At 50.2% G+C, this 20,409-nt stretch overlaps 1 protein-coding gene and 1 long non-coding RNA gene across 2 annotated transcripts; one reads left to right on the forward strand and one right to left on the reverse strand.

Moving 5' to 3' along the window:
- Nucleotides 1-134: 134 nt before the first annotated feature.
- FAM3D (FAM3 metabolism regulating signaling molecule D) lies at nucleotides 135-4,629 on the reverse strand. The gene is made up of 9 exons (XM_074835984.1): nucleotides 4,617-4,629; nucleotides 3,749-3,856; nucleotides 3,409-3,429; nucleotides 2,632-2,755; nucleotides 2,314-2,372; nucleotides 1,892-1,942; nucleotides 705-789; nucleotides 435-561; nucleotides 135-224 (listed from the first exon to the last, which is right to left on the reverse strand). The coding sequence occupies exons 1-9, from the start codon at nucleotides 4,627-4,629 to the stop codon at nucleotides 135-137; spliced, it is 678 nt and encodes a 225-aa protein (XP_074692085.1).
- Nucleotides 248-18,605, forward strand: LOC141928195 (uncharacterized). Its single transcript, XR_012624688.1, has 3 exons — nucleotides 248-356; nucleotides 11,987-12,195; nucleotides 18,537-18,605. It is a non-coding gene; the product is annotated as an uncharacterized LOC141928195 (long non-coding RNA).
- The last annotated feature ends 1,804 nt before the right edge of the window (nucleotides 18,606-20,409 follow it).

Consider the following 20,409-nt stretch of genomic DNA (forward strand, 5'->3'; position numbering starts at 1 on the left):
AAACAGCTGGTCCCTGGGAGCAGGCAGCTGCTGCTGGGCTGTGTGACAGGGCGGTGGGGGGGCTGGGGTCAGTGTGATGGGGCTGGTATCCTTGTGAGACTGGTCTTGCCTCCGTGACAGGCTGGGGCTTGATGTTAATCCATCTTCCTGGGGGCACAGCCCTCCATCTCCAGCAGCTCAGGCCAGCCATCGTATTTATTTGTCTTCATATCATTTTTGATGTGCTGCAGGGAAAAAAGGAGAGAGAGAAAATGAATGAGGACGTTGGCGGCACAGTGCAAGTTTGCAACGTGGCAAAATTGCAGCTTGGCTCGACGTGGGGGATAACACTACTGGTCCACGTCTTCTGCAGACAGGTGAGTGAGATGTAGCTCAGGAGGTGCAACGAAGAGGATGGGAGCCTCCAGAGCTGGTGGCAGGGAACGGCCACGTACCTCTTCAAAGGGGCTCTTGTTCTTCAGCCCTTTTGCTCCTAAGAAGACCCAGTTGTCCCGGAAGCCCAGCTTGCTCACGTGGCTGCTGCCCAGCTCCACGAAATGTGCCCGTACTTTGTCGTTCATCCTGAAAGAGGGTAAGAAGGTGTTAGTGTGGTGCCAGGTGGGTGTCCCCTACTGTCCCCTCTCTGCTGCTGGCATAAGCACCTCCAGCTCCCCCCAAATGTGGGGTTTGGGGGAGCCAGGTGTTGCTCCCAGGGCCAGACTCACTTTGTGGCAGCATCATCGTAGCTGGCCGTCAGCACAATCGTGCCGCGCTGGATCTCTTGGAGGAAGGTATCCAGTTTGTTAATGTCTGGAAGAGAAGAGCATTAAGGAAAGAAAAAGGGATTTAGCAGGGACTGCTGCATGGTAGCTGGTGGAACCTTCTCTGGGCCAGTGGGAAATGTCCTGACTGTGCTGGTGCTAGCCAGGATTTGGTGTCATGGTCTTGGGAAAGGACAGGCTCCCAGATGCTGCATTTTTCATCTTGTATTCCCTCCTGCAGAGCCCAGGGCTCGTGCTTTCCTCCTGCCGGTACAGCTACAGGGAGGAATTTGCTCCTAAACTTTGCTCGCTAAACTGTGAAATCTAGTTACGTGAATTTACTTCCCAACACAAGAAATGAACCCGCTTGGCCGCAGAGCTGCCTGCCCTGGGATCATGCCTTCGGCTGTATTGTGGGAATTATTCCTCATCCCGCATCTTGGGATGCTCGAATCTAACGCCCCATCTAGTGGCACAGAGGCTGACTGCCTTCTCCTTCCCAGCGCCTCTTCCACCACGCGTCTCGCTTGCAAACTCAGCCAGAAATCTTGTGATATTGGTGTTTCTCCTTAAAAGTCCAGAGCTACCAAGAATAGGTTGCAAAACCAAAAAGCAGAAAGGGTGATTGATCCCTGGGGAAGGCTCAAACAACAAAGGGTAAATCAAAAGCGCTGTAGGGGTGGTTTTAGCATGTGATTTTTGAGGAGTCCTGCCAAAACTCTGGAGACGTTTGGTAACAGCTTTGCCACAGTGGTGGGATTTACAGCATCCTGCAAGTCAGTGCCAGATGGGCTGCGAGTGGGTGCTGCCCTGGCTCAGGGCATCTTGCTGTTAGGAAGATTGTTTGAAGCTGGCAGGAGCAGGGTCATGGTCTTTGCTGCCACCAGACTCTGCTCCAACAGCCTTGCTGGGGCTGGGGGCCACATCTCGACTGCCATGCCCTGAGTATGTATCCTCCTGCGAAAGGCAGGGAAACAAACTGCTGCTCAGCTACCACCAGCATTCAAAAACTGAGTTGAAAGTTGCAAAATCTCAGGATTAGTATCGCTAGCTCTATCTCAGAAAGTAGCCTCTCTTGCAAGATAGAGGAGCAGCCTAAATAGCCATCAGCACTGGTGGGAGCCGCCAAGCAGCGAAATGACCGTGCTTACCTCCAGAGTACATGTCGAATGTGTCAGCTTTCAGGAGCTGCCCGCTTGTTCCTGAAAGGTTCAAATTCAAAACAGAGCACAGTGAGTTTGCACTGGGGTGGCTCTAGGCTTTGCCTGGCCACCAGCTTGGGGTTCCTGCTTCAAAATTCTTCCCTTGGTGTGTCATATTTGCTGCGATGGTAACTGTGGTGCTTGGTGGAGTTCGTGGAGCCATCGTGCACGACAGAGATGGGTTTGTTCCCATTTCCCAGGCAGTGCTTGCAACCATAACTGTGGCTGTCCACCCCATGCAGCACCAGGCTGATGTGCTTTTGGCTCAGCCACGGTGCCTGGGATGGGGTCCCCGGTGGCCTGTTCCCTCCTGGGGCAGGAAGGGACCCTGGCTGTGGGGAAAGGGGGGGGTTAGTGCCTGCCTGACTCACCATTCACCAGTGCGATGTTCAGGCCTCTGCCAACGTTGTTTTTCACGCTACTCATGATGCTGGAAAGGAAAGCAGAGAGCACCAGTAAGTGCAGGGATGCCCTGGAGATGCTGGTGCTAGTAAAACTATGATGGAGCAAAGTGGTTGCAGGCAGCAAAATATCCACAGAAGTGGTAACAAAGAAAATTACTTCTGATTTTTTTTTTTTTAACCACAAATGCACTGAGATGGCCATTGATGTGCTTAGCAGAGGCCAAACTCTCCGTATTCAAGCCCAGGCCAGCCATGGCTGCTTTGTCTCCACTGTGTGCTGCTTACACCATGTCGTTGAAGCAGATGGAGGGTCCCACCACGTTTGCGGCGCCGCTGATGATCCTGAAGGCAAAATAGTTCTGGGGGCAGCTCTTCTGGTTCCCACACTTGTGCCGGGGCAGCTGCTTGCCTGTGAGGGAGGAGCGGAGCTGCAAGGCATGGTGTTGGCCCCGTGGGGGGACAGTGGCCATGTCCCCGAGGGGTTGAGCAGGGCTGGCACTGGGGCACAGTGGCCCACCAAGGAGGCAGCACCTGGACCAGCTTCTAGCACAAAGGAGGCTTGTCCTGGGGTGGGACCAGCTTCTTGTTTGAGCTTTATGGTGCTGCTGGCCAGGGTGCCGGGTGCTGCTCTGGGTGTGAGCAGCAGGATGGCACAGCTGATGCCATGGGGGTTGCAGAGGGGGGTGTGCTGGGGAGCATTCAGAGCTGGTGCTCGTTCAAGGCCAGCCCCTCAGGGCTTTTCTGCCCAGAGCTTCCCCATTCTTGTCCAGGGCAGGGATCTGTGCCACGCTGCCTGGACTGGGCCATGACCTGCTTCCTGCTGTAGCCTCTGGCCCTGGGGTGTTTCTGTTGGGGCAGGGGGATGATGTGAAGGTTTATGTGCATGCAGAGCCTGCCAAAGGCACTGCTGCTCTGTGCAATAACTAAAATCCCCTGTGTTTGGGAGGCTGGGATTTTTGCCTTGGGAAAGGGCAGCTTCAGGGCAGTTATCGCGCTTCCACCATCACCCTCAGCCCTGGAGTGGTGTTGTGTGATGAAGATGAAGTCGAGAGCAGTACTCACTGCTGAGCTTGTCCGTGGCACCTGTGGGTACCAAGCAAGAGGGTTAGACACTCTGGAGAGCTGCTGGCTCTTCCCCAAGCCAGAAGCAACCCTTCAGACATCAGCTCCCCAAAACTGCTCCCTGTGGCTGCAATCACCCCTGGAGTCACCTGCCCCAGTGCAGCTTCCCACCGTGTTGTCCCCTCCTTGCCCTGATGGTCAGAGCTGGTGGCTACAGCCTTGGCCAGGGACTCCAAGTGCAAATGTTCATGGCAACTATATGCAGCTCTGGGGTCTGACTCACAACAGGGCTGCCTGCACCCTCCCTCCGGACCCGGCTGGAGACCCACTGGTGCCTCACCAAGCCAGCTTCGCAGGCTGATGTCTTTCCAGTTCTGATCGAAGTACATCTGCACGATGAACCATGTGCCCAGCAGCGTGATGAGCAGTGCCACGTACCGGATCACGCCTGCCAGGGATGGGAGAGGAGCCAGGTGAGAGCAGCAGCAGCATGGGTTGGGGACCGGAGCATCCCTCTGGCTTCTTAGGGACTTGGTCCGTGTGTCCCCAGGTTACCAGGCACAGGGTGACAGCCAGTGCTTGTGTGGTGTGGGAAGGCAGCTAACGCTCCTTCCTTCATCCTCTAAAAGGACTCTGATCTCTTAATTAATATCTCTGGAGCATGTGGCACTGCTCAGATAGGCATTACTCTTCTACTGGGAGGCACTATTCATATTTCTCTCTGCATTAAAGTAAATCTGATAATTAGTCAGAAAGCTATGTAAATCCAAATATTTCTTACATTCCCAGTGCTGGGAAGGCTGCTATCCCCAATTAGTCACTAGCTACAGCTGAGCAGCTGCTAATACAAATGTGATTGGCATTTGGCTTTAAAGCAGCACTCATCGGAGCAAAACGTTCCAGTCCTGCATGGAAAGAGAGTAGAAAAATATACTTATATTGTGGCAGAATGGCTCTTATGGAACCAGGAATGTCTCAATAGCCATCTCTTCCCAGGCACAGAGGGTTTCATTGGGAAAAATACAACAAGCTGAAATCTACACAAATCTTTTAAAAAACTGATACTTATACAAACGCCCTTTTCCATGTCCCTGGCAGGGGAAGGTCAGTGTAGATGGGCTTGGGAAGGGGTTATGTAAATGAGAAGGAGGCATAAAGAACTGTAGAAAAATGGACAGAGAAAAGTAAATATCTGTCTCCCTCCTTACTTGTCACCCGCATGGTGGTGGGGAGAGAGAGCGCAACTGAGGGGGTGGCCAACGGTCACAGGTCACCCTGAGGAAAAAGAAGAAAATACCATAAAGCATACCAGTAGCCCACCAAAGTCAGGCAGATATTAGATGAAAAAATAATTGCTATGTTTAGACATATTTGCAATAACTAAGAGGTCACTAAAGTTGTATAAATTCCTATCGGGCACATGTGCTCGGTCCCACCCTGCTGATGAAGTGCTGGCTCCTGTACATTGGAGCAGGCTGCATGGATTGAGCTTGCTTTGGTTTTAAGCCCCTGAACTCTTCACTGTGACTCTCTGCTGCCCTGTGCACTCCTGTTTCATGTCCTTTTCTCAGCTTTTCTATTCTGCTGATAGCAATGTTCTCAAGGAGCATATTTTCAATCATGGCTTTGCTGCATTTCCTTCTGGGATGGAGCAAGGCAGGTTTCAAATATTATCTGTGGGAACAAGCTTGTCCTCCTTACAACTAGAAAGGGAAGGGAAGAAGGGCAGCACCACTGAGTGGGGTGGAGTGGCCAGATTTGGGGACACCTGACTTAAGAACAGAAATATTTTCCACTTGCCCAGATCCTACAGCATCTTCAGCCATGTGAATGGGGAGTGGTGGTAATTTGGAGCATGAACTATTTCCTACCCGAGCAAGTCCATCTGCCCCCCTCTTTCCTGTTGCCACCCCAAGCGATGGGATGGGCACCTGCCACCCCATGCACTGGGCTCCCAGGGGCTGGGGACCCACTCCTACCTTAAAAATTCGGGGCTGCAGCCTGGTGAACGTCTGTCCTGGAAGCCACTCCGGAGTCCTAAGGCAGATTGTCACCTGTGAGACGTGTGCTCAGAGTTAAAGAGCCTGATGTTAACTAAAGCAGCCCGTTAGTGAGGCTTGGCATAGAAAAATTTGTAAAAGAGCTATGCTGAGAGTTGCTTTTCCTGTTTGAAGGGTAAATAAGGAGCAACAGGTTGTAGCAGGGCTGGGCTGAAAGTTGATTTCAGGCTGTTACGTCATGAGGAAGGAGAGAAGAGCTTTGCCTCCTACCCAGCCCCGCTCTGGGTTCCCTCTCAGGGCTTGGGTTCAGGGAAATTGTCTGTGGCCATGTAATTAACTGTGGCCATGGTGCAGCATCCTCCCTTGGCCCCTGGGTGGGATGCACCCGGCTTCCCCCCTCAGAGCCTTGGTGAGATGCTTCCCCTGACCCTTGGGTAGGTTGCAGCATCGCTCCCTGTACAGGGCTTTTAGGCAGTCTTAAAAACGAAGAGGAGAACAACCTGCATTGCAGGAGGAAAGCTGTTGCTTTCCTGCTTTGCCTGGCACCCCAGAGGAAGTTTGCAGGGGGCCAGGGTGGCAGTCCCGCAGTGACACCTCAGCTGTCTGAGCCTGGCACCGCTCCCCACGAGACCTCTCCGCTGTGCCCATGTCTGCGTGTGGCTGCGGCAAGGAGGAGCTGCCGAAGCCACTTGGACAGGGAGCTAGCGGCTTTCCTTTCTATGGGAGAGTGGCCTCATGGCTTATCTGCATTTTAAAGAAAGCCTTGAAAGGTGTTTGTGTACTCTTGCATATCACGGCAGTGTGTTTTTGATAGCGTATCAGCTAAGCACACTTTCTTCCCAGCAGCATCTCACTTCTCCCTGCAGCTGTTCCTCCCAGAGGAAGGTGGCCCTGAGCAGGAATCTGTCCCTGCAGGAGGGGGGGCACAGGCATCCCTGACATCTGCAGCCCTTCCTCATGCCAGCTGCTCCCAGCCCTCGACACGGTATCCCTGAAATGGGTTTTAAACTCATATTGGAGCTGGCCTGACAAGCCCATTTTCACTGAGCTGGTAGAAGAGCCACAGACCTGAAAATGGACAGTTTAAAGGTTTTGGAGGACAAATGCTGACTGTGGCTGGATCTGGGGGGACAGCACCAGGCTGTTTTGCTCCTTTCAGCATGAAGTTCTGCTTTTTAAATGCAGGGAGCCTCTCCCATGCCTGGCTCCCCAGCGCAGAGCCTGACCTGGTGATGGGTGTGATGGGGGCAGAAGAGCAGTCCTTAAAATCCCCCTTAGCAAGTCACAAAATCTTCAAAATTGGTATTGGTTTGCTTTTGGAGCATGTAGAGTTCCCTCCCTCAATGCTGTGAGGAGAGGGTGGCGCTGGTGAGGATTTGGAGCTGGGCTGTGACTTGGACATAGTGAGTGGAGTAAAACTCCACTGGGTTTGCAAAACAGTCCCCATTTGGTCCCTGTTGCTGTGGGGGACACCGGCTTCACTAGGGCCTGTTGCACAGTTTGCCAAATTTGTGGTTTTTTCTATGCATGTATTGATTTTATTGCAGAGAAAGAGAAATGGAAAAATAAACCAACTAGCACTTTAGGGAAGTAATTTATTTATTCGGGCTATTTATCTTCACCTTAATCCCAGGTAAAATTTATTGGCCAAAGTCCCTGGATGGTGAAATTCCTGGACCCAGATTACATTACAAGAGGGTAGCCCTGTCCTGGGATTTCTATTATATTATTTTTTAATTGTTCAGATTTTTTTTTTTAATTTTTTTTTTTTGCTAAGACTGTGGTGGAAAAAATGATGACTGTGCTCTGGCATCTGCCAGAGAGACTTGCGAGAGAGAGAGAAAGGAAGGAACTATAGTGAGTGATAAACAGAGTTATTTGTCTAATAAACCTGAAACTATTTGCTTTAAAAACCATTCCAGGAACAAAGAAGTTCTCAGACAAATATTGCTAAAGAGCTCTGTGGTGTTGCAAGGCAAAGGCTCCACCCCGAGCCTGCTCAAGACTGAACTGCTGCTTGGCAGTACTGAGTTATTGCTGCCAAGAAGAAACCCAGGCAGATCCCTGCCCTCACAGGGAGGTTTTCTAGGATGCAGCGGGTGAATGTTCCTGTTTCCTCCCAGTGCTGCAGGAAAACTTCACTTTTCTTCCCCAGAAGCTTCTGCCTTTGTTGCTTTTGGCTTGGTTTTTTTTTTTTTTTTTTCTGCTTTTAAGCCCCACATGTCCCTCTCTCTCCCAGCAGGTCTCTGACCATGAATGAGGCATTATTTTGGTGCAGGGCAGGGATGCAGCTCCAAAGAGGGTGGCTGCCAGATGTCACACGTGCCCACACCCAGCGAGTCACCCCTCCAAAAGTCAGGGTTTTCCTGAAAAACTGAACACAGGGGTGCAGAAGAGGGGCTGGTGTCTGGTGGGCACACGTCCACGGTGTGTCCAGGGCTGGTCCCACCACAGGAGAATGAAGAATGCTACAATGACATTTTTAGTCTCAAAAGGAGCTTTGCTGAGTTACTCAATGGGAGAGCACTGTTTGCCAGAGGGCTTATAAATTCCTCAGCGCATAAAAATGCTTGGCCAGCTGCTGCATGTGTCAAATGGCTGGAGAGGGCATCTTGCAGGGAAACTGCCCCCAGCACAAGTCAATAGCTAACCAGGGTGAGGCCCTGATCCTGAAACAGAAGCCAAACAGGATGCACAATGGTGGTGGGCAGGGCTGGGGCCAGCCACGGTGGCTGAGCCCCATCTGGGAGCAGAACTGGAGGTGCTGCTTGGGGAAGCGGGGCTGTGGGGCCGGTGAAAAGTGCACAGGCTGATTTTGGTGCCCGGTGTGGGTGCATCGCTGCCTGTTACGGGGCAGGCATGGCCCCATCCTGCTCCCACTGCCTGCTGTTGCCAGAGGAGCATCACCCATCCGTGGCTGCTACCGATTCTGCCTCTTGTTCTTTTGTCATTGACAGCTGCTTTCCGGTTCTCTGCATGTGTCACTGAGCACAAAGCTAAATCGCTATGAGCTCGCCTCTCCGGTGAGGTTTCCCCAAGCAGTGAATCAAGACCTGTGGCAGCGATGAGAGATGGAGGGGAGCGATTGCATCCCCTCCAGCACAGGAATGGTGGCTGGCAGCTTGGCGGGGATCCCAGTGCTGTGGATTGCAGGTTGTACTGAAGTGGCCTGTGCCAAAACCCCAGGGCAAAAGGAGGGACACAAATGTTGGTGCTCAGGGCTGACAGCAAGCTGTTTGCTGGGAAGAGGCACTTCTTGGGACCGAAAGCGCAGGGGTAAGTGTGGGCTATGCAGCACTCACTGGGCAGCTGTGGTGAAGGGCTCTGGTTTTTGGTAATTGCACCTATGGGAGGATCTGAAATGTGTTTTTGGCAGCTAGCAAGGCCCTGGGTGCCAGCACCCCGAGGACTCCCAGTCGGCACCTGGGAGGTGTCCGGGTTGTGCGCTGGAGCATTGCATAGTGAACACCCTGCAAATTCATCCAAAGACATGATGGATAAAGGGGTTTGACTTGGACAACACATCATACAGCTGACTCCACCACATATCCCATAATGGGTGGAAACATGGATTTAACCCTTGCCATTAACACAGGTAGTTCATTAAGGCTGTCTATGAAACCAGCACAGCTGCACCTCGAGGAATGATGCCAGCATGTGGGGTTTCCCCTTCACCTCCACGCTACAAGAAGGAGGAACAACTAAAACCTTCCCTGGCAGCCATCTAACCTACCAAGAAGTCAAGAGAAAAGTGCTGCAGAAAGACATTATTTCAGAAGCCTCATTCCCATGGTCAGGGATGGGACAAGCCTACATACTGCTCAGTGTCCCTCTCCGTAGGCTGCATCGGTGCTGGGGCATCCCGGGGAGCTGGGGCACCATGTGCTCGGCAGCGTGATGGTGCAGCTGCCCAGCCTGGCCCAGCCCTCTGTGACTCACAGCACTTCCCTGAGCCTTATCTCACTGCCCCGCACAGGGCTGGGCACCCCGGTGTGCAGCCCCACGGGGCGCAGTGGCTGGGGAGCAGCTATCCTGAAGGAGGGGAAAAAAAGTCATTCCTGTGGCCACCAGCTCTTGTGGTTCATTTGGAGGTTTTCTCCACTTTGGCATTTGTTTTTTGCCATATCAGAAGAGGAAAACCTCTCCCAGGGTGGACACCAGCCTGACTATGCACTTGCACTAAGCCAGTGCATTGTGTTTGATGGGCAGCATGGCTGGTGGGGGGTACAGTGATGGGAGTGGGTGGGCATGAAGCCAGGACAGGCATTCCCCATGTGGGACAAATCCAGGATAACCCTATCCGTTGGGATTTCCCCCCAGCGGTGTTGCATGTGTGTGGGCTGGCCCTGCGTGCTGCTTTTTTGCCTCTTGTTTGCAGGAGGCTGGAGGTTCCCTTTTCAAATAGCATTTATTTATCCAGCAACCGTCCTGAACTCCGAAGGAGTCCTGAGTTAACTGTAGATATAGATTTAGGCTGCCTTCTTTTTAATCATTTATTGTTATTATTATGTTTCTGAAGGAAGAAATCACTCCTTGGAGACTCCAGCACTGCAGTTAGCATTAGAGGCCCTATATATTTTCCAAAGCTGAACCTCATTTACCTGGCAGCCAAGAACAAAAGTGTTCCCATTCCTTTTTCGTTTTTCTTTTCCATTCCCATCACTTATGCGAAGCAAACGGCTTCTCTTGGAGCTTTTAAAGCAATTTTCATCCGGGAGCCAGTGGAGGAGATGCTGGGCTGGCAGCAGCAGTGCTGCCTTTGGGACTGCAGCTTGCAGTGGGCTGGAGCAGAGCCCCTGCAGGACCAATGCTGCTCCCTGGTAATTAGTTTAATACCCGAGGGTGCTCTCTGCATAAAACTATGCCCTGAGCTTTTTGTCTCTTTCCCCTGGCTCTGGTTCCTGGTGCTGGGCAAGGGGTGCAGGATGCAGCCCAGGTGCTGGGCTGTGCACCAGAGGAAATAGAAGCCTCTACACCAAAACCTTCCAGACAGGGAGCAGAAAAGCAAATACAGGCCTGGGCTTTGCATCGGGATAATTATTGCCCTCGGAAGGAAATTTTAGCTGCAGTGAGCGTCTGGGCTTAAACAGCGCAGTCTAAATCAGAAATCTCCTCCCTCTCCAGGGAAATATCCTTCCTATTAGTTTGTTTAGCTGCTGGCAATAACTGGCTCAGCTCAATAACGAAGCGCCCCAAGTCCCGGCGTGCTGTAGCACGCTGCTCTGCTCCGTCCCCCGCTTCCCGCCCGTGCAGGAGCTGGCCCAGGCACAGGGCTTGTAGCGCTCTGGGGGAGGCCTGTTTCGAGATGAATTTCTCCTCCTGCTTCAAGGGACCTGAGGCCCCCCAGGTCCTCTGTGGAGATGGAGACGCTGCTGCCGCTTGCAGAAGAAAAGAGCAAAAAACATCAGCGGGGCCAGGGGCCTCGTCATCCTGACAAGGAAACCTTGTGTGAACAGTTTCTGTTCTGTGCAACTGCACATTTCACCAGCTGGTCACCAAGATGTTTTCCTGAAAACACAGAGGGTGAGGAGCTGTGTGCTTTTCTCATGGGACATGGCTGCAGCACAGCCTAAACACTGGTGCTGGCATGGGCAGCCCTCGAGTCCTGTCCCCACGTCCTGTGGTAGCCCAGGTTTTGCCCATCCCCTGTGGCACACAGCAGAGAGGTGCTTTTAGATCACAGATAATGTTAGTGAATACATCAAGTGCTGGGAACAGGGCATCAGCTTGGTCTCGATTCAGCAAACAATTAACTGGTGCAGTGCTATGGAATTACATCAGGCTCATCTACAGGCTCCCCCCGGGAGGTTTCTGCATGATACAGACAAAGAGAAACTAAAAAAAAAAAAAGATGTGATATCAAAAAGCTGCCAGGCTGGGGAATGAATAATCTATGGTGCAAAATCGCTGCACTGTGATGAACACCATGGTAGGATCAGCAGGAGCGAGCTGGCGGACGAGGAACTGCTCTCCTCCTCCTCTTCCTCCTCCTCCTCCTCCCTCCTTGTGCCAGCGCTGGCTGCATGGGCCCCATGTGAGACATCAGCGGGTGGTGGGGAGCACTGGGGGGCTGATGGCTCCTGCCAAAAAATCTCAGTGGCTGCAGGACTGTCCCTCTGAGGGGCTGTCTCCTATGAGAGCTCAGCACCAGGGGGGAGGCTACTCCCTGAAGATCCCTTCACAGGGCTCTGCAGTGCCTACAGGGACACGCTGCTTTGCGGGGAGGTGCTTGCTGGGATAAATTCATGACAGATTCTCTTAGGAAAGGTTTGGCCACAGCCACTTCACAAACTTTGTCCTGAAAAGTGCTGTGGCTGTTTCAAATTGCTCCTGCCGGGCTAAGCCATGTGCCGCAGATGTTAAATGTAGCACCTTTACAAGGAAAGAGTCTTTTACCTCCCTGTTTATCTAGTTTTAAACACCACCTGCATTTCCTACAGGCCACATGTGAGGGGTGGATGAGGTGGATGACGGCAGGGCTTGCTCCCACAGTCCACACCTTCCCACCTGCGCTGCCACAGGGGATTATTCACCCACTCTGCTCCGGTACTCACCTCTCCTCTCTCACTTTTGCACAGGTTAATAAACAGCAGTATTTCATTGATCGAAGAGTGAATCATGCCAGCAAACTGATGACACATCCCGTAGGTTTCACCAGCGTCCTGGTGACCGAGCACAGCCCGTGTGAAGCACCGGCGGGGTTACCCTGTGCCAGATGGGCTGGAAGAAGAAACGCGTGAGGACAAACGTTGATAGGAGGACTGATACAACGCTATTGGACAAAAAGGTGAAAAAGCAGTTTCACGAGAAGGGTGGTGTTTGGTTGGCAAGGGGGGTTCGGTGTGCTGGTGGGGCTCCCCCAGCAGCACGGCGGTGCTGGCTATTGGGGGTGCTGTTGTGTAGCGCATCCGCGACGCCCGCTGCAGCCCTGGCAGCACAGCCCACTGATGCTGGCTTTGCTGCTAGGAGAGAAAAAGAAAGAAGGGAAATCATAACCACTTTTACCATTAAAAGAGAAATTAGCTCGTGCAGTGCTAAGCCCCCAGTCTGTGGGCCCAGCGCAGCCAATCTGTTTTTATTGTTTTGCAGGACTCCTCTGCAACCAAAGGATGACAAATACCAGGAATTAGTGGAGTGTAATTACTCCGTATTAGCTGAATTCACAGATCATAAACAGCCATTGATTATTCCTAATTTCACATTTTTAGCATTCTGAGTTGCAGCAATTAGGCCTGTCCGAGGGAATTACCATCTCTTTCAATCCCTAGGGTCTCCAGTCACTGCCCTTCTTTTAAGATACTTTTTTACTGATGAAAAAGAGGACATTTAACACAGAATCACAGAATCATTCAGGTTGGAAAAGACCCTTGGGATCACCAAGTCCAACCATCAGCAAATCTCTCCTTACTTCTACAACAAAATGCTCCCCCCCAGTCCCCAAATCCCTCTGGTTCTACCTCCCAAAGGTCGCTCCTTTTGCTGCCAGCTACCTCAAAGCACAGATCAGTGCCTGGTGTGATCTGTAACCCCTGGGCCACAGCTCATTTCACCCAGGCTCGTTGCAGAGGCAATTAGCAGCCCTGGCTCCTGCTGCGGGTGTTGCAGGGATGCCCATGGGAAGGGGCCTGGGCAGCACCAAAGCTCGCCGTCCATCACCTGTTGCCAGTTGGTTGCAAGCAGGGCTTCTGTTTTAAGCATTGCCTCTTTTTTGAAACATGGTCGCAGGCCAGGACTTGATTTCCAAATGCTAATTTGTGCCTCCTGTGAAATCATGCTGGGGGCCTCTGTCTCCAGCCCAGTAACGACGGTGTCCTCCCCAGACAAGATCTATGAGGGGCTGGTAGACCTCAGTATTTTCTTGTTAGAGACTACAAGCAGTATTAAAAAAAATGAATGTAGATATAAATTATTAATATTTGCATGGGAAATTTCTAACCCTATTAATATCATATCATTAAATTTGTTTCTTACGCACAGGCAGTGATTTCATTACAAAGCGTAGCAGAGCATAATGCCAGCTCTGCAGCAGTGATTCGGTCAATTAATGATGAGAAGGGGAAAGATCCTGTCATTTACTGATGGCAGAGCCTTTGGGACTTTCCCTTTTGCTTTGCCCCTAGTAAATACTGAGGGGTGGTGGGTGACCACCACCAGCCACGCACTGTGCTCACAGATGCTCTGGGGTGTTAGGCTGCATGTCCTGCGGCTGTGGGAGAGGAGGAGGAGGAGGAGTGGACGGGTGTGCTGGCTCCCCGCCACAGGTCACAGGCTCCTGAGTTATTGCAGACGCTTTGGTCTGACCCACACGGCAATTCTGGCATTTTTATCCATTTTGACATGATTTGCCCACCCTGGGTTGTGGCAGTGCAAAGGGATGAGGGTCTGAGAAGCCTCTGGTCCAAAGCACTTCCCGCTGCTGGCATTGGGCAGGGAGTTATTTATTCCAGGCAGTGGCTGCAGCCACCCATCAGCAGCAGCAGAAGTTTTTTATTGCACCCATTCCTAGGACACTGAAGAAGGATTATGCATGCCTCCACCACGCCATCTTTTTATTAGATTGCAGGCAGGGGTTAAACTGATCCTTGTCAGCACAAATATAATGCCTGGGGTGATGGGAGCAGCATAAATTGAGGACAAGAGGTGGCCGTTTTTACCACTGCTCTCAAGAATGCTCTGCTGGTTTACTGCATCGTTTGCTTTTTAATTGGGACATTTCCTTCTGGCCAGGGGATGTCTTTCCTTTTTTGCCAATGAGGTGAAATAAATAAATGGGCTAAAACACACGACTCTGAGGGGAGGTGAAGTGCAGAGGGCAAGTTAGTGGCTGCACCAAAGCCCGTTGAATCTCCCCGGTTTGCCATGATGGCACTGATTTTGGTACAGCTTCCGCAAGCTGGGGACACAAGGGCTGTCCTGTGGTGGTGAGGGGTTCGCAGTAGTACAAATCACACAGGTGCTTCATCTATTTCTCACCTCCATTTTTTCCAGAGTACTCATGTGTTGGCAGGAGGTGACGGTCCTTGGTGCTGGGTTGGTGGGGTGAGTTTATTTACAGCCAGTTCTGATACGTCTGTGTCATTGAAAAGCAGTATTTGAAGGAGCAGACAGTAATCCTGTGCACCAGGCTGGCCAGATTTGCTTATCAGTTACGGCAGAGCAGGACTATGGGGATGCATCATCTGAATGCTCCAAAACTGCCTGCTATTTGCTGTAATTAGGCAGAGTGAGCCATTACGGGCTGCCTCATGTGGGGAACAGCAGTGAGAAACGCAGTGACATCGAGCATGCGAGTCCGCAGGAGGGTTCCGGGGGGCCAGGCACTGTCTGGGCCCGTGTTTGCTCTCCCGGCCCCGCATGGTCTCTCACTGGGGAGACGTGGAGTGCCCCAGCACACTGATCGGCTCTCAGAGGGGACTTTGACGAGGGGGGGTCATTTGCTCCTTTACTCCTCCCCCAGGAGAAGCTCATGAAGGCCAGGTCTGACGTATGGGATGGGGTTATGTGGGTGCTGCTGGCACCTGGTGCTGGCAGCGGCGGCAGCAAATTGCCGTAAAATATATTGCAGTTATTGGCAGATGTATCTTTTCTGATTTGGTGGATGATGTGGAGTGAAGCCCTCAGAGCCAACCCATTGCCCTCGCAGGGACTCCTCTTTGGGGGAGAGCACTGCATCCTTGTGAGTTTTGTGTAAGCAGCCCATGCTGGTTTGAACACCACCCCTGGTTAGGTGGGGGAGCTGCTTTCCAGCTGTACACTATTAAAAAGACAACATGTACACATGCCTTGCAGAAAACCAGAAAAGCCTTCTAGTTGCTGTGTCCAGGTACAAGTACAGCTCTTTGGGACTGTGGTGAATCGCCACCTTGCTCAGATGAGTAAAGAAGTGTGCACAAGCAGGTAAACCCACTGGCCGTAGGTGGTAGGTAGCTTGGAGCAATATAACAGCCCTCTTGCCTTCAGGAGCTGCTGCACAGGCCTTGGGTTTGTGGCTGGTGCCAAAGTGCATTGCCTCTGGTCTCTCTGAATCTGATTTATGGTAAAGCGCAGCCTTAAAGCCTGTGGCTGCCAGTCCAGGTCATGTGCAGCCCCCAAAACCCCGCATGATGTGGGGGTCTGGCACACGACTACCCTGGCTTGGGGCTGCAAGGCAGCTGGGGAGTAAATAAGGTACTTATTCAGCTGTCCTGTTATTTTTATTTGCCTTCAGTAGTAGCTGATTAATTAGATATCTTCCACTCCCACTCCCCCAACCTTCCTGTGCTTGCAGCAGAGGAAATCCTGCCTTTGGGCTGCTCCTGGACCTCCCCAGTCCAGTAAACCATTACAGTGCAGACAAAATGTCTCTTTAAAAAATGCAGTAGAAATTAAAACTCTCCACTGAGAACAAAATCATTGGTGCTTTTTGCATCTACTGTTTTTATCGTATTCTGTAACATTTGTAAAGTAGATCACTTTTATTGAGACAGCCTATCTTTTCTCCCAAGCTGTAATTCCTGGACTTCTTAAAGAAGATTTCTGCTCACAAAGGAAATAAAAGATAGGAATATGATGCGCTCTGACATTTGAACACAGTACCGAGAATCTGAATTAAAGGGAACAAACTCAGAAAGTATCATTTGTACAGCAATCAACTTTAAAAAGTCACCATCTGCTAAGAGTTACCACCCGGTGCAACTGTGTCTTTATTGCCAGACAGAGAATAGGAAATAACTCGGGGAACTCTTCTGCACCTGCTGAGTTTTTTCTCGGTGCCGTACACACACTGACCTGCGGTGGCCGGTGTGCCGCAGGGTGCCTATTGCAACTCTCCTTTTACTCCAACTCACTACAGAATATAAATCTGAATACAGGTGCCATTAGGAGGAATGATTTGGAGCTGTTAAAGTTACAGCATAGTGTCAGCTTTTTGAAAAGTCTAAAGGGCAAAAGAAATGACCAGAGTTGGAATGAAGGACCTGGCTTGGGTTTATATATAGAAACCAGATTTTTTTCTTGCTTGCTGCTCACCTCCTTGCTGCCCCCTGCCCCAATGACATTTCCTGGATTCTCAGAGCCCTTTCTAGTTTTGTCTTCCTATTTCATCATAATCGATCATAATATTATCAAATTCTTTGCTCTGTGCAACTTGACTAGCCCTCACCTTGCAGGTTTTTGCCTCATTTTGGTCTTCCACTGGTCATAGTCTTCTAAAAAGGTTGTGAACTTTTTGATACAAAAGTTTCTATTCAAATTTTATGTCTTCCACCAAGCCCACTCTGTGTTCAGGTGATGCTTAGCATCATTTAATCCTCTCTGCTGCTACTGCGCAGTGCTGCTCTCTCTGTCTTGGCAGTCGTGATGGTTTCCCTCCTGCCTCTCCATGCACAAGACTCAACTATGGCAATACAGCTGTGTGCACCACTTCAAGTCTTCTGTTTCTTGGAGTGAACATATCAGCTGAAAAAGCATGGAAACACTTGTGCAAGTTATTTCTGCATTGTCTGCCCTGAATTTCACACAACAGCACCAGGCTCTGGGAAGCTGCAATGGCTTTTCCACAGCATGTTTCCCATCACTATGCAACATTTATTGTAGAGTCTGCTTGGGTCAGAAGCAAAGAAGCAAGGCTAGGGCTGAGATGCAAATAATAAACATGATAGGAGAAGCAAACTGATGCCCAGTGGTTTGAAAAGAATAACGGAAAAAACCTGTGGACTTGCAAGTTTCCCTCATGTCTGTCCCATCACCAAGCTCCATCGCTGTCAGTGCTGCTGAGGGGTGTGATTGTGTTTTGAGCTGATGCACCAACACAGACCATGGCAGGCAATCGTATTCCTCTCCCCTTTTTAAGCCTCTCATCCCCATCCCTCAGGAGGCTGCTGTGTCCTGTCTCCTTTCCAAGGTCTTGTCCTGTTGCAGAGGCTGAGCCAGGGATGGTAGAAAGTCTTTGGTGCTGTGTTGCTTTATGCCTGGTAGGGAGAAATGTCTTTTGCCATCCCTCTCAGTTACCTGTTCCTGAATGTGTCTGTAGCATTGTGCCAGGCTTTAGAAATGAGAGTGCCTGCAGTCATTTTTAACTTGCTTTAAGGGTTTTAATTGCATTTAATCACAGTGGTCTCATTAAAGTTTGGAGGCTTTGAGGGCAGTTAATAGATAAATTAGTTAAATTAATTGTGGTTTGTTGTGTACAGACATACTCTTGGTTTGGCAGGAGGGCAGCCCACACATGCTCTGATGACAAATATTTCTAGCCTGACCCATGGGTCTGGAGTACCTGAACCCCTGGGGCTTGGTGGCCTGTGTTGCAAGATGTGGACCTGCAAGTGTCTTCTGATGGCTTTCTATCATCATCATCACTCATATAACCTAATTTCTTGCAAAATTAAATAACTCTTTAAAAGCTGATTGGGAATCTGGTGCGAAGCACATAACCAACTTGCACAGGGGCAATTGCCAAGTGCCAAAATGGCCTGTTCAAGGTAAGTTTTAAATTTTTAAGCTTCTTTTAAGAAGCATCAGGAGGTTTCAGAAGGCAGGGTGACACTGCCTTGAAGGACACCAAATAACATCTCTATTTTTCCCTGTAAATCAGCTGCCTTGGGAACTCACATTACCATTTCATTGGTGAACTGCTTTGGATTTATCACCAGGAAAAATCGACATGCACTAAATTGTCTATAATCCTTCCTCAGATGGAGTAGGTTGAATGAGCTGGAATTTTGTTTCTTTGTTGAGATGAAATGTAATTACTTTATGGAGTTTGCATGGTGTGTTAAATTCTGCCAGTATTAAAGCGTAATACAAGTTATAGAACTGTGCCCGTTGCTGGAGATTTATGGAATAAAAGGTATAATTTCACACTTCACTGCATTTTATTTTGAAGTTGGGTGTTGACGTGCTTTTCAGTTGTTTAGATGTGTTTATTTAGCCTTTACTCATGGTTAAGACAAGTACACTGAGGGATTTGATGAGTGAGAGGCTGGAGTTGCCTTCCTCACTTTCCAAAGGAGGTGCCTGAGAGAGCACGAAGCCCCGTGCTGGAGCCATGGCCCCAGCATCCCTTACAGTGAAAATGCACCAACAGTTCTTAGGAGGTCAAAAGTCTTTCTTCTGCCTTCTATCTTTCAATAGTTTATGTTTTCCCAATAGGTTTGCTGCACACAAGAGAATGTTCATCAGAAATGCAGTTCAAAGTCATCACAGCAGCAGTTTGATCCCAGAGGAAATGGCTGATTCTACTAAAGGAAATGGTAAAATTTGCAAAGGTGCAAATTCCTCCAGAGGTTTTCAGGCCAGATTGGCCAAACATGGGGGCACTTGCGTAACACATGTTAAAGAAATTCCCTCATTGTGTAACACATGTTAAAGAAATTCCCTTATGACTGAGGCAGTGCAAGATGCTATTCTCCCATCAATAAATGGCACTTTTAGAGCATCCAAAAGCTCACTGCTGGGCTCTCCTTACAGCTGGTCTCCTGTGTTTGACTCTAGAGAACTGGTGCCAAAGCTAATGGCTCTCCTTAATGAGTGAACATACACACACACACACAATGTATAACTGCGCCAAGCAGGTTGCAAACTGCCTGCACTTCTGTCTGCTTTTCTTTGAAAACTGTGTGGCTTTAATATCCATTAACTTCTATGTAGGGCAGCACCACGACCAGTTCATTTTTAGGAATGATTCCATGTGCCATCTGGTACCGCTGGCTAATTGCCTGAAAAACTCTAAAAAAATTTTTTTCATGCAGCTCCACAAGAAAAATCCAGCTTTTTTTTTCCCCTTCCCACCTCTCACAGTAACTGAATATCCATCCAGGATCTGCATGCAGGAGTTGTGCAGATCCTGAGGCAAACTGTCCCTGCTGGGCCAGAGTCAAGGCCTTCGGGCTGCCAGAGGTCCCTCACCACAGCTCTGTCATCCTCAGGAGGTGAAAGTGCTAATCTGGATTAAAGACACTCTTATTTTTTCAGCTCATGAAATCTGAGCCCCTTACAGTGCATGCACTGTGGTGAGCTGCTGTTTTTAACACCTCAACAATTCTTTCCCAAATAACATAACTTTTAAGACACTGCCAAGCTGACAGTGAATAACTGATGTCCCAGCACATTAATGATGAGTCGAGGAGCAGCGCTGTTTGCTCTGATGCTGCCGGCTGTGACTGCACGGGTACATCAACACACAGCGGGCCAGGTTCAGACCAAATCATTTCCCCGGGGCTTATCAACATCTTTGTCCTTTGAGTGACTCTCCTGGCTCTAAACCACTCTTCCAGGAGGTACACCAGCTATTTCATGAAAGATTCTGCTTTTGGACAGGGTTGACTAAAGAAAGTCCACATCCAAGCAGTTGTTGGTGAACTTCCACTATGCCTCAGCCATAAAGTTTGAGTACAAGGAGACCAGTCCTGGAAGAGTTGTCTCATAATGTGGTGCTGGAGGAGAGTTACAGGAATTACAGGAAAGGGCCATCCTGCTCCTGGCTCTGTGTCCACAGGACTTCAGGAGGTTTAGGCAATGGCGAGTAGCTCCCTGGCCCTGTGAGAGCCTTGAATATGCCTTTGCATGGCATAGTGGGGCTTTCTGCTGCTGTGGGGTCATCAGTGCCATCACCCGGCCACCAACACCTCCTCTCTGGTGCTTCATGGGCTGCCAAGCAGCTCCCCCATAGCATCCCGGGCTCTTGGCCTGGCCCACCGGCACGCACACACACCTAGCTCTGTAAGTATCTATAGAGACACTGATTTGTAGATACTCTCTCCTGGCAGTAACTGCTGGGTCTGCCTTGGAAGGGACGTCCCTGAGCAAATCCAGCACCCAGTTAAGTTGAACTGAAGCTGCTTTAAAATAAGGGGAAGAGCTTCTGCCAAAGAGGCGCTGCAGCCATGGGTGAGCATTGTGCTTCTGTACTCGCTCGTTAGGGTGTTTGGTGCCTCTTTACAGGTAATAAAGTATTATTAAAATAATATTAATTTTTCTCCACTAATTCCTTGAACTCATCAACCTTTTCCAGTAATAAGATTCC

The sequence above is a fragment of the Strix aluco genome, chromosome 11 (assembly GCF_031877795.1).
Source record: "Strix aluco isolate bStrAlu1 chromosome 11, bStrAlu1.hap1, whole genome shotgun sequence".
Taxonomy (NCBI): Eukaryota; Metazoa; Chordata; class Aves; order Strigiformes; family Strigidae; genus Strix; species Strix aluco.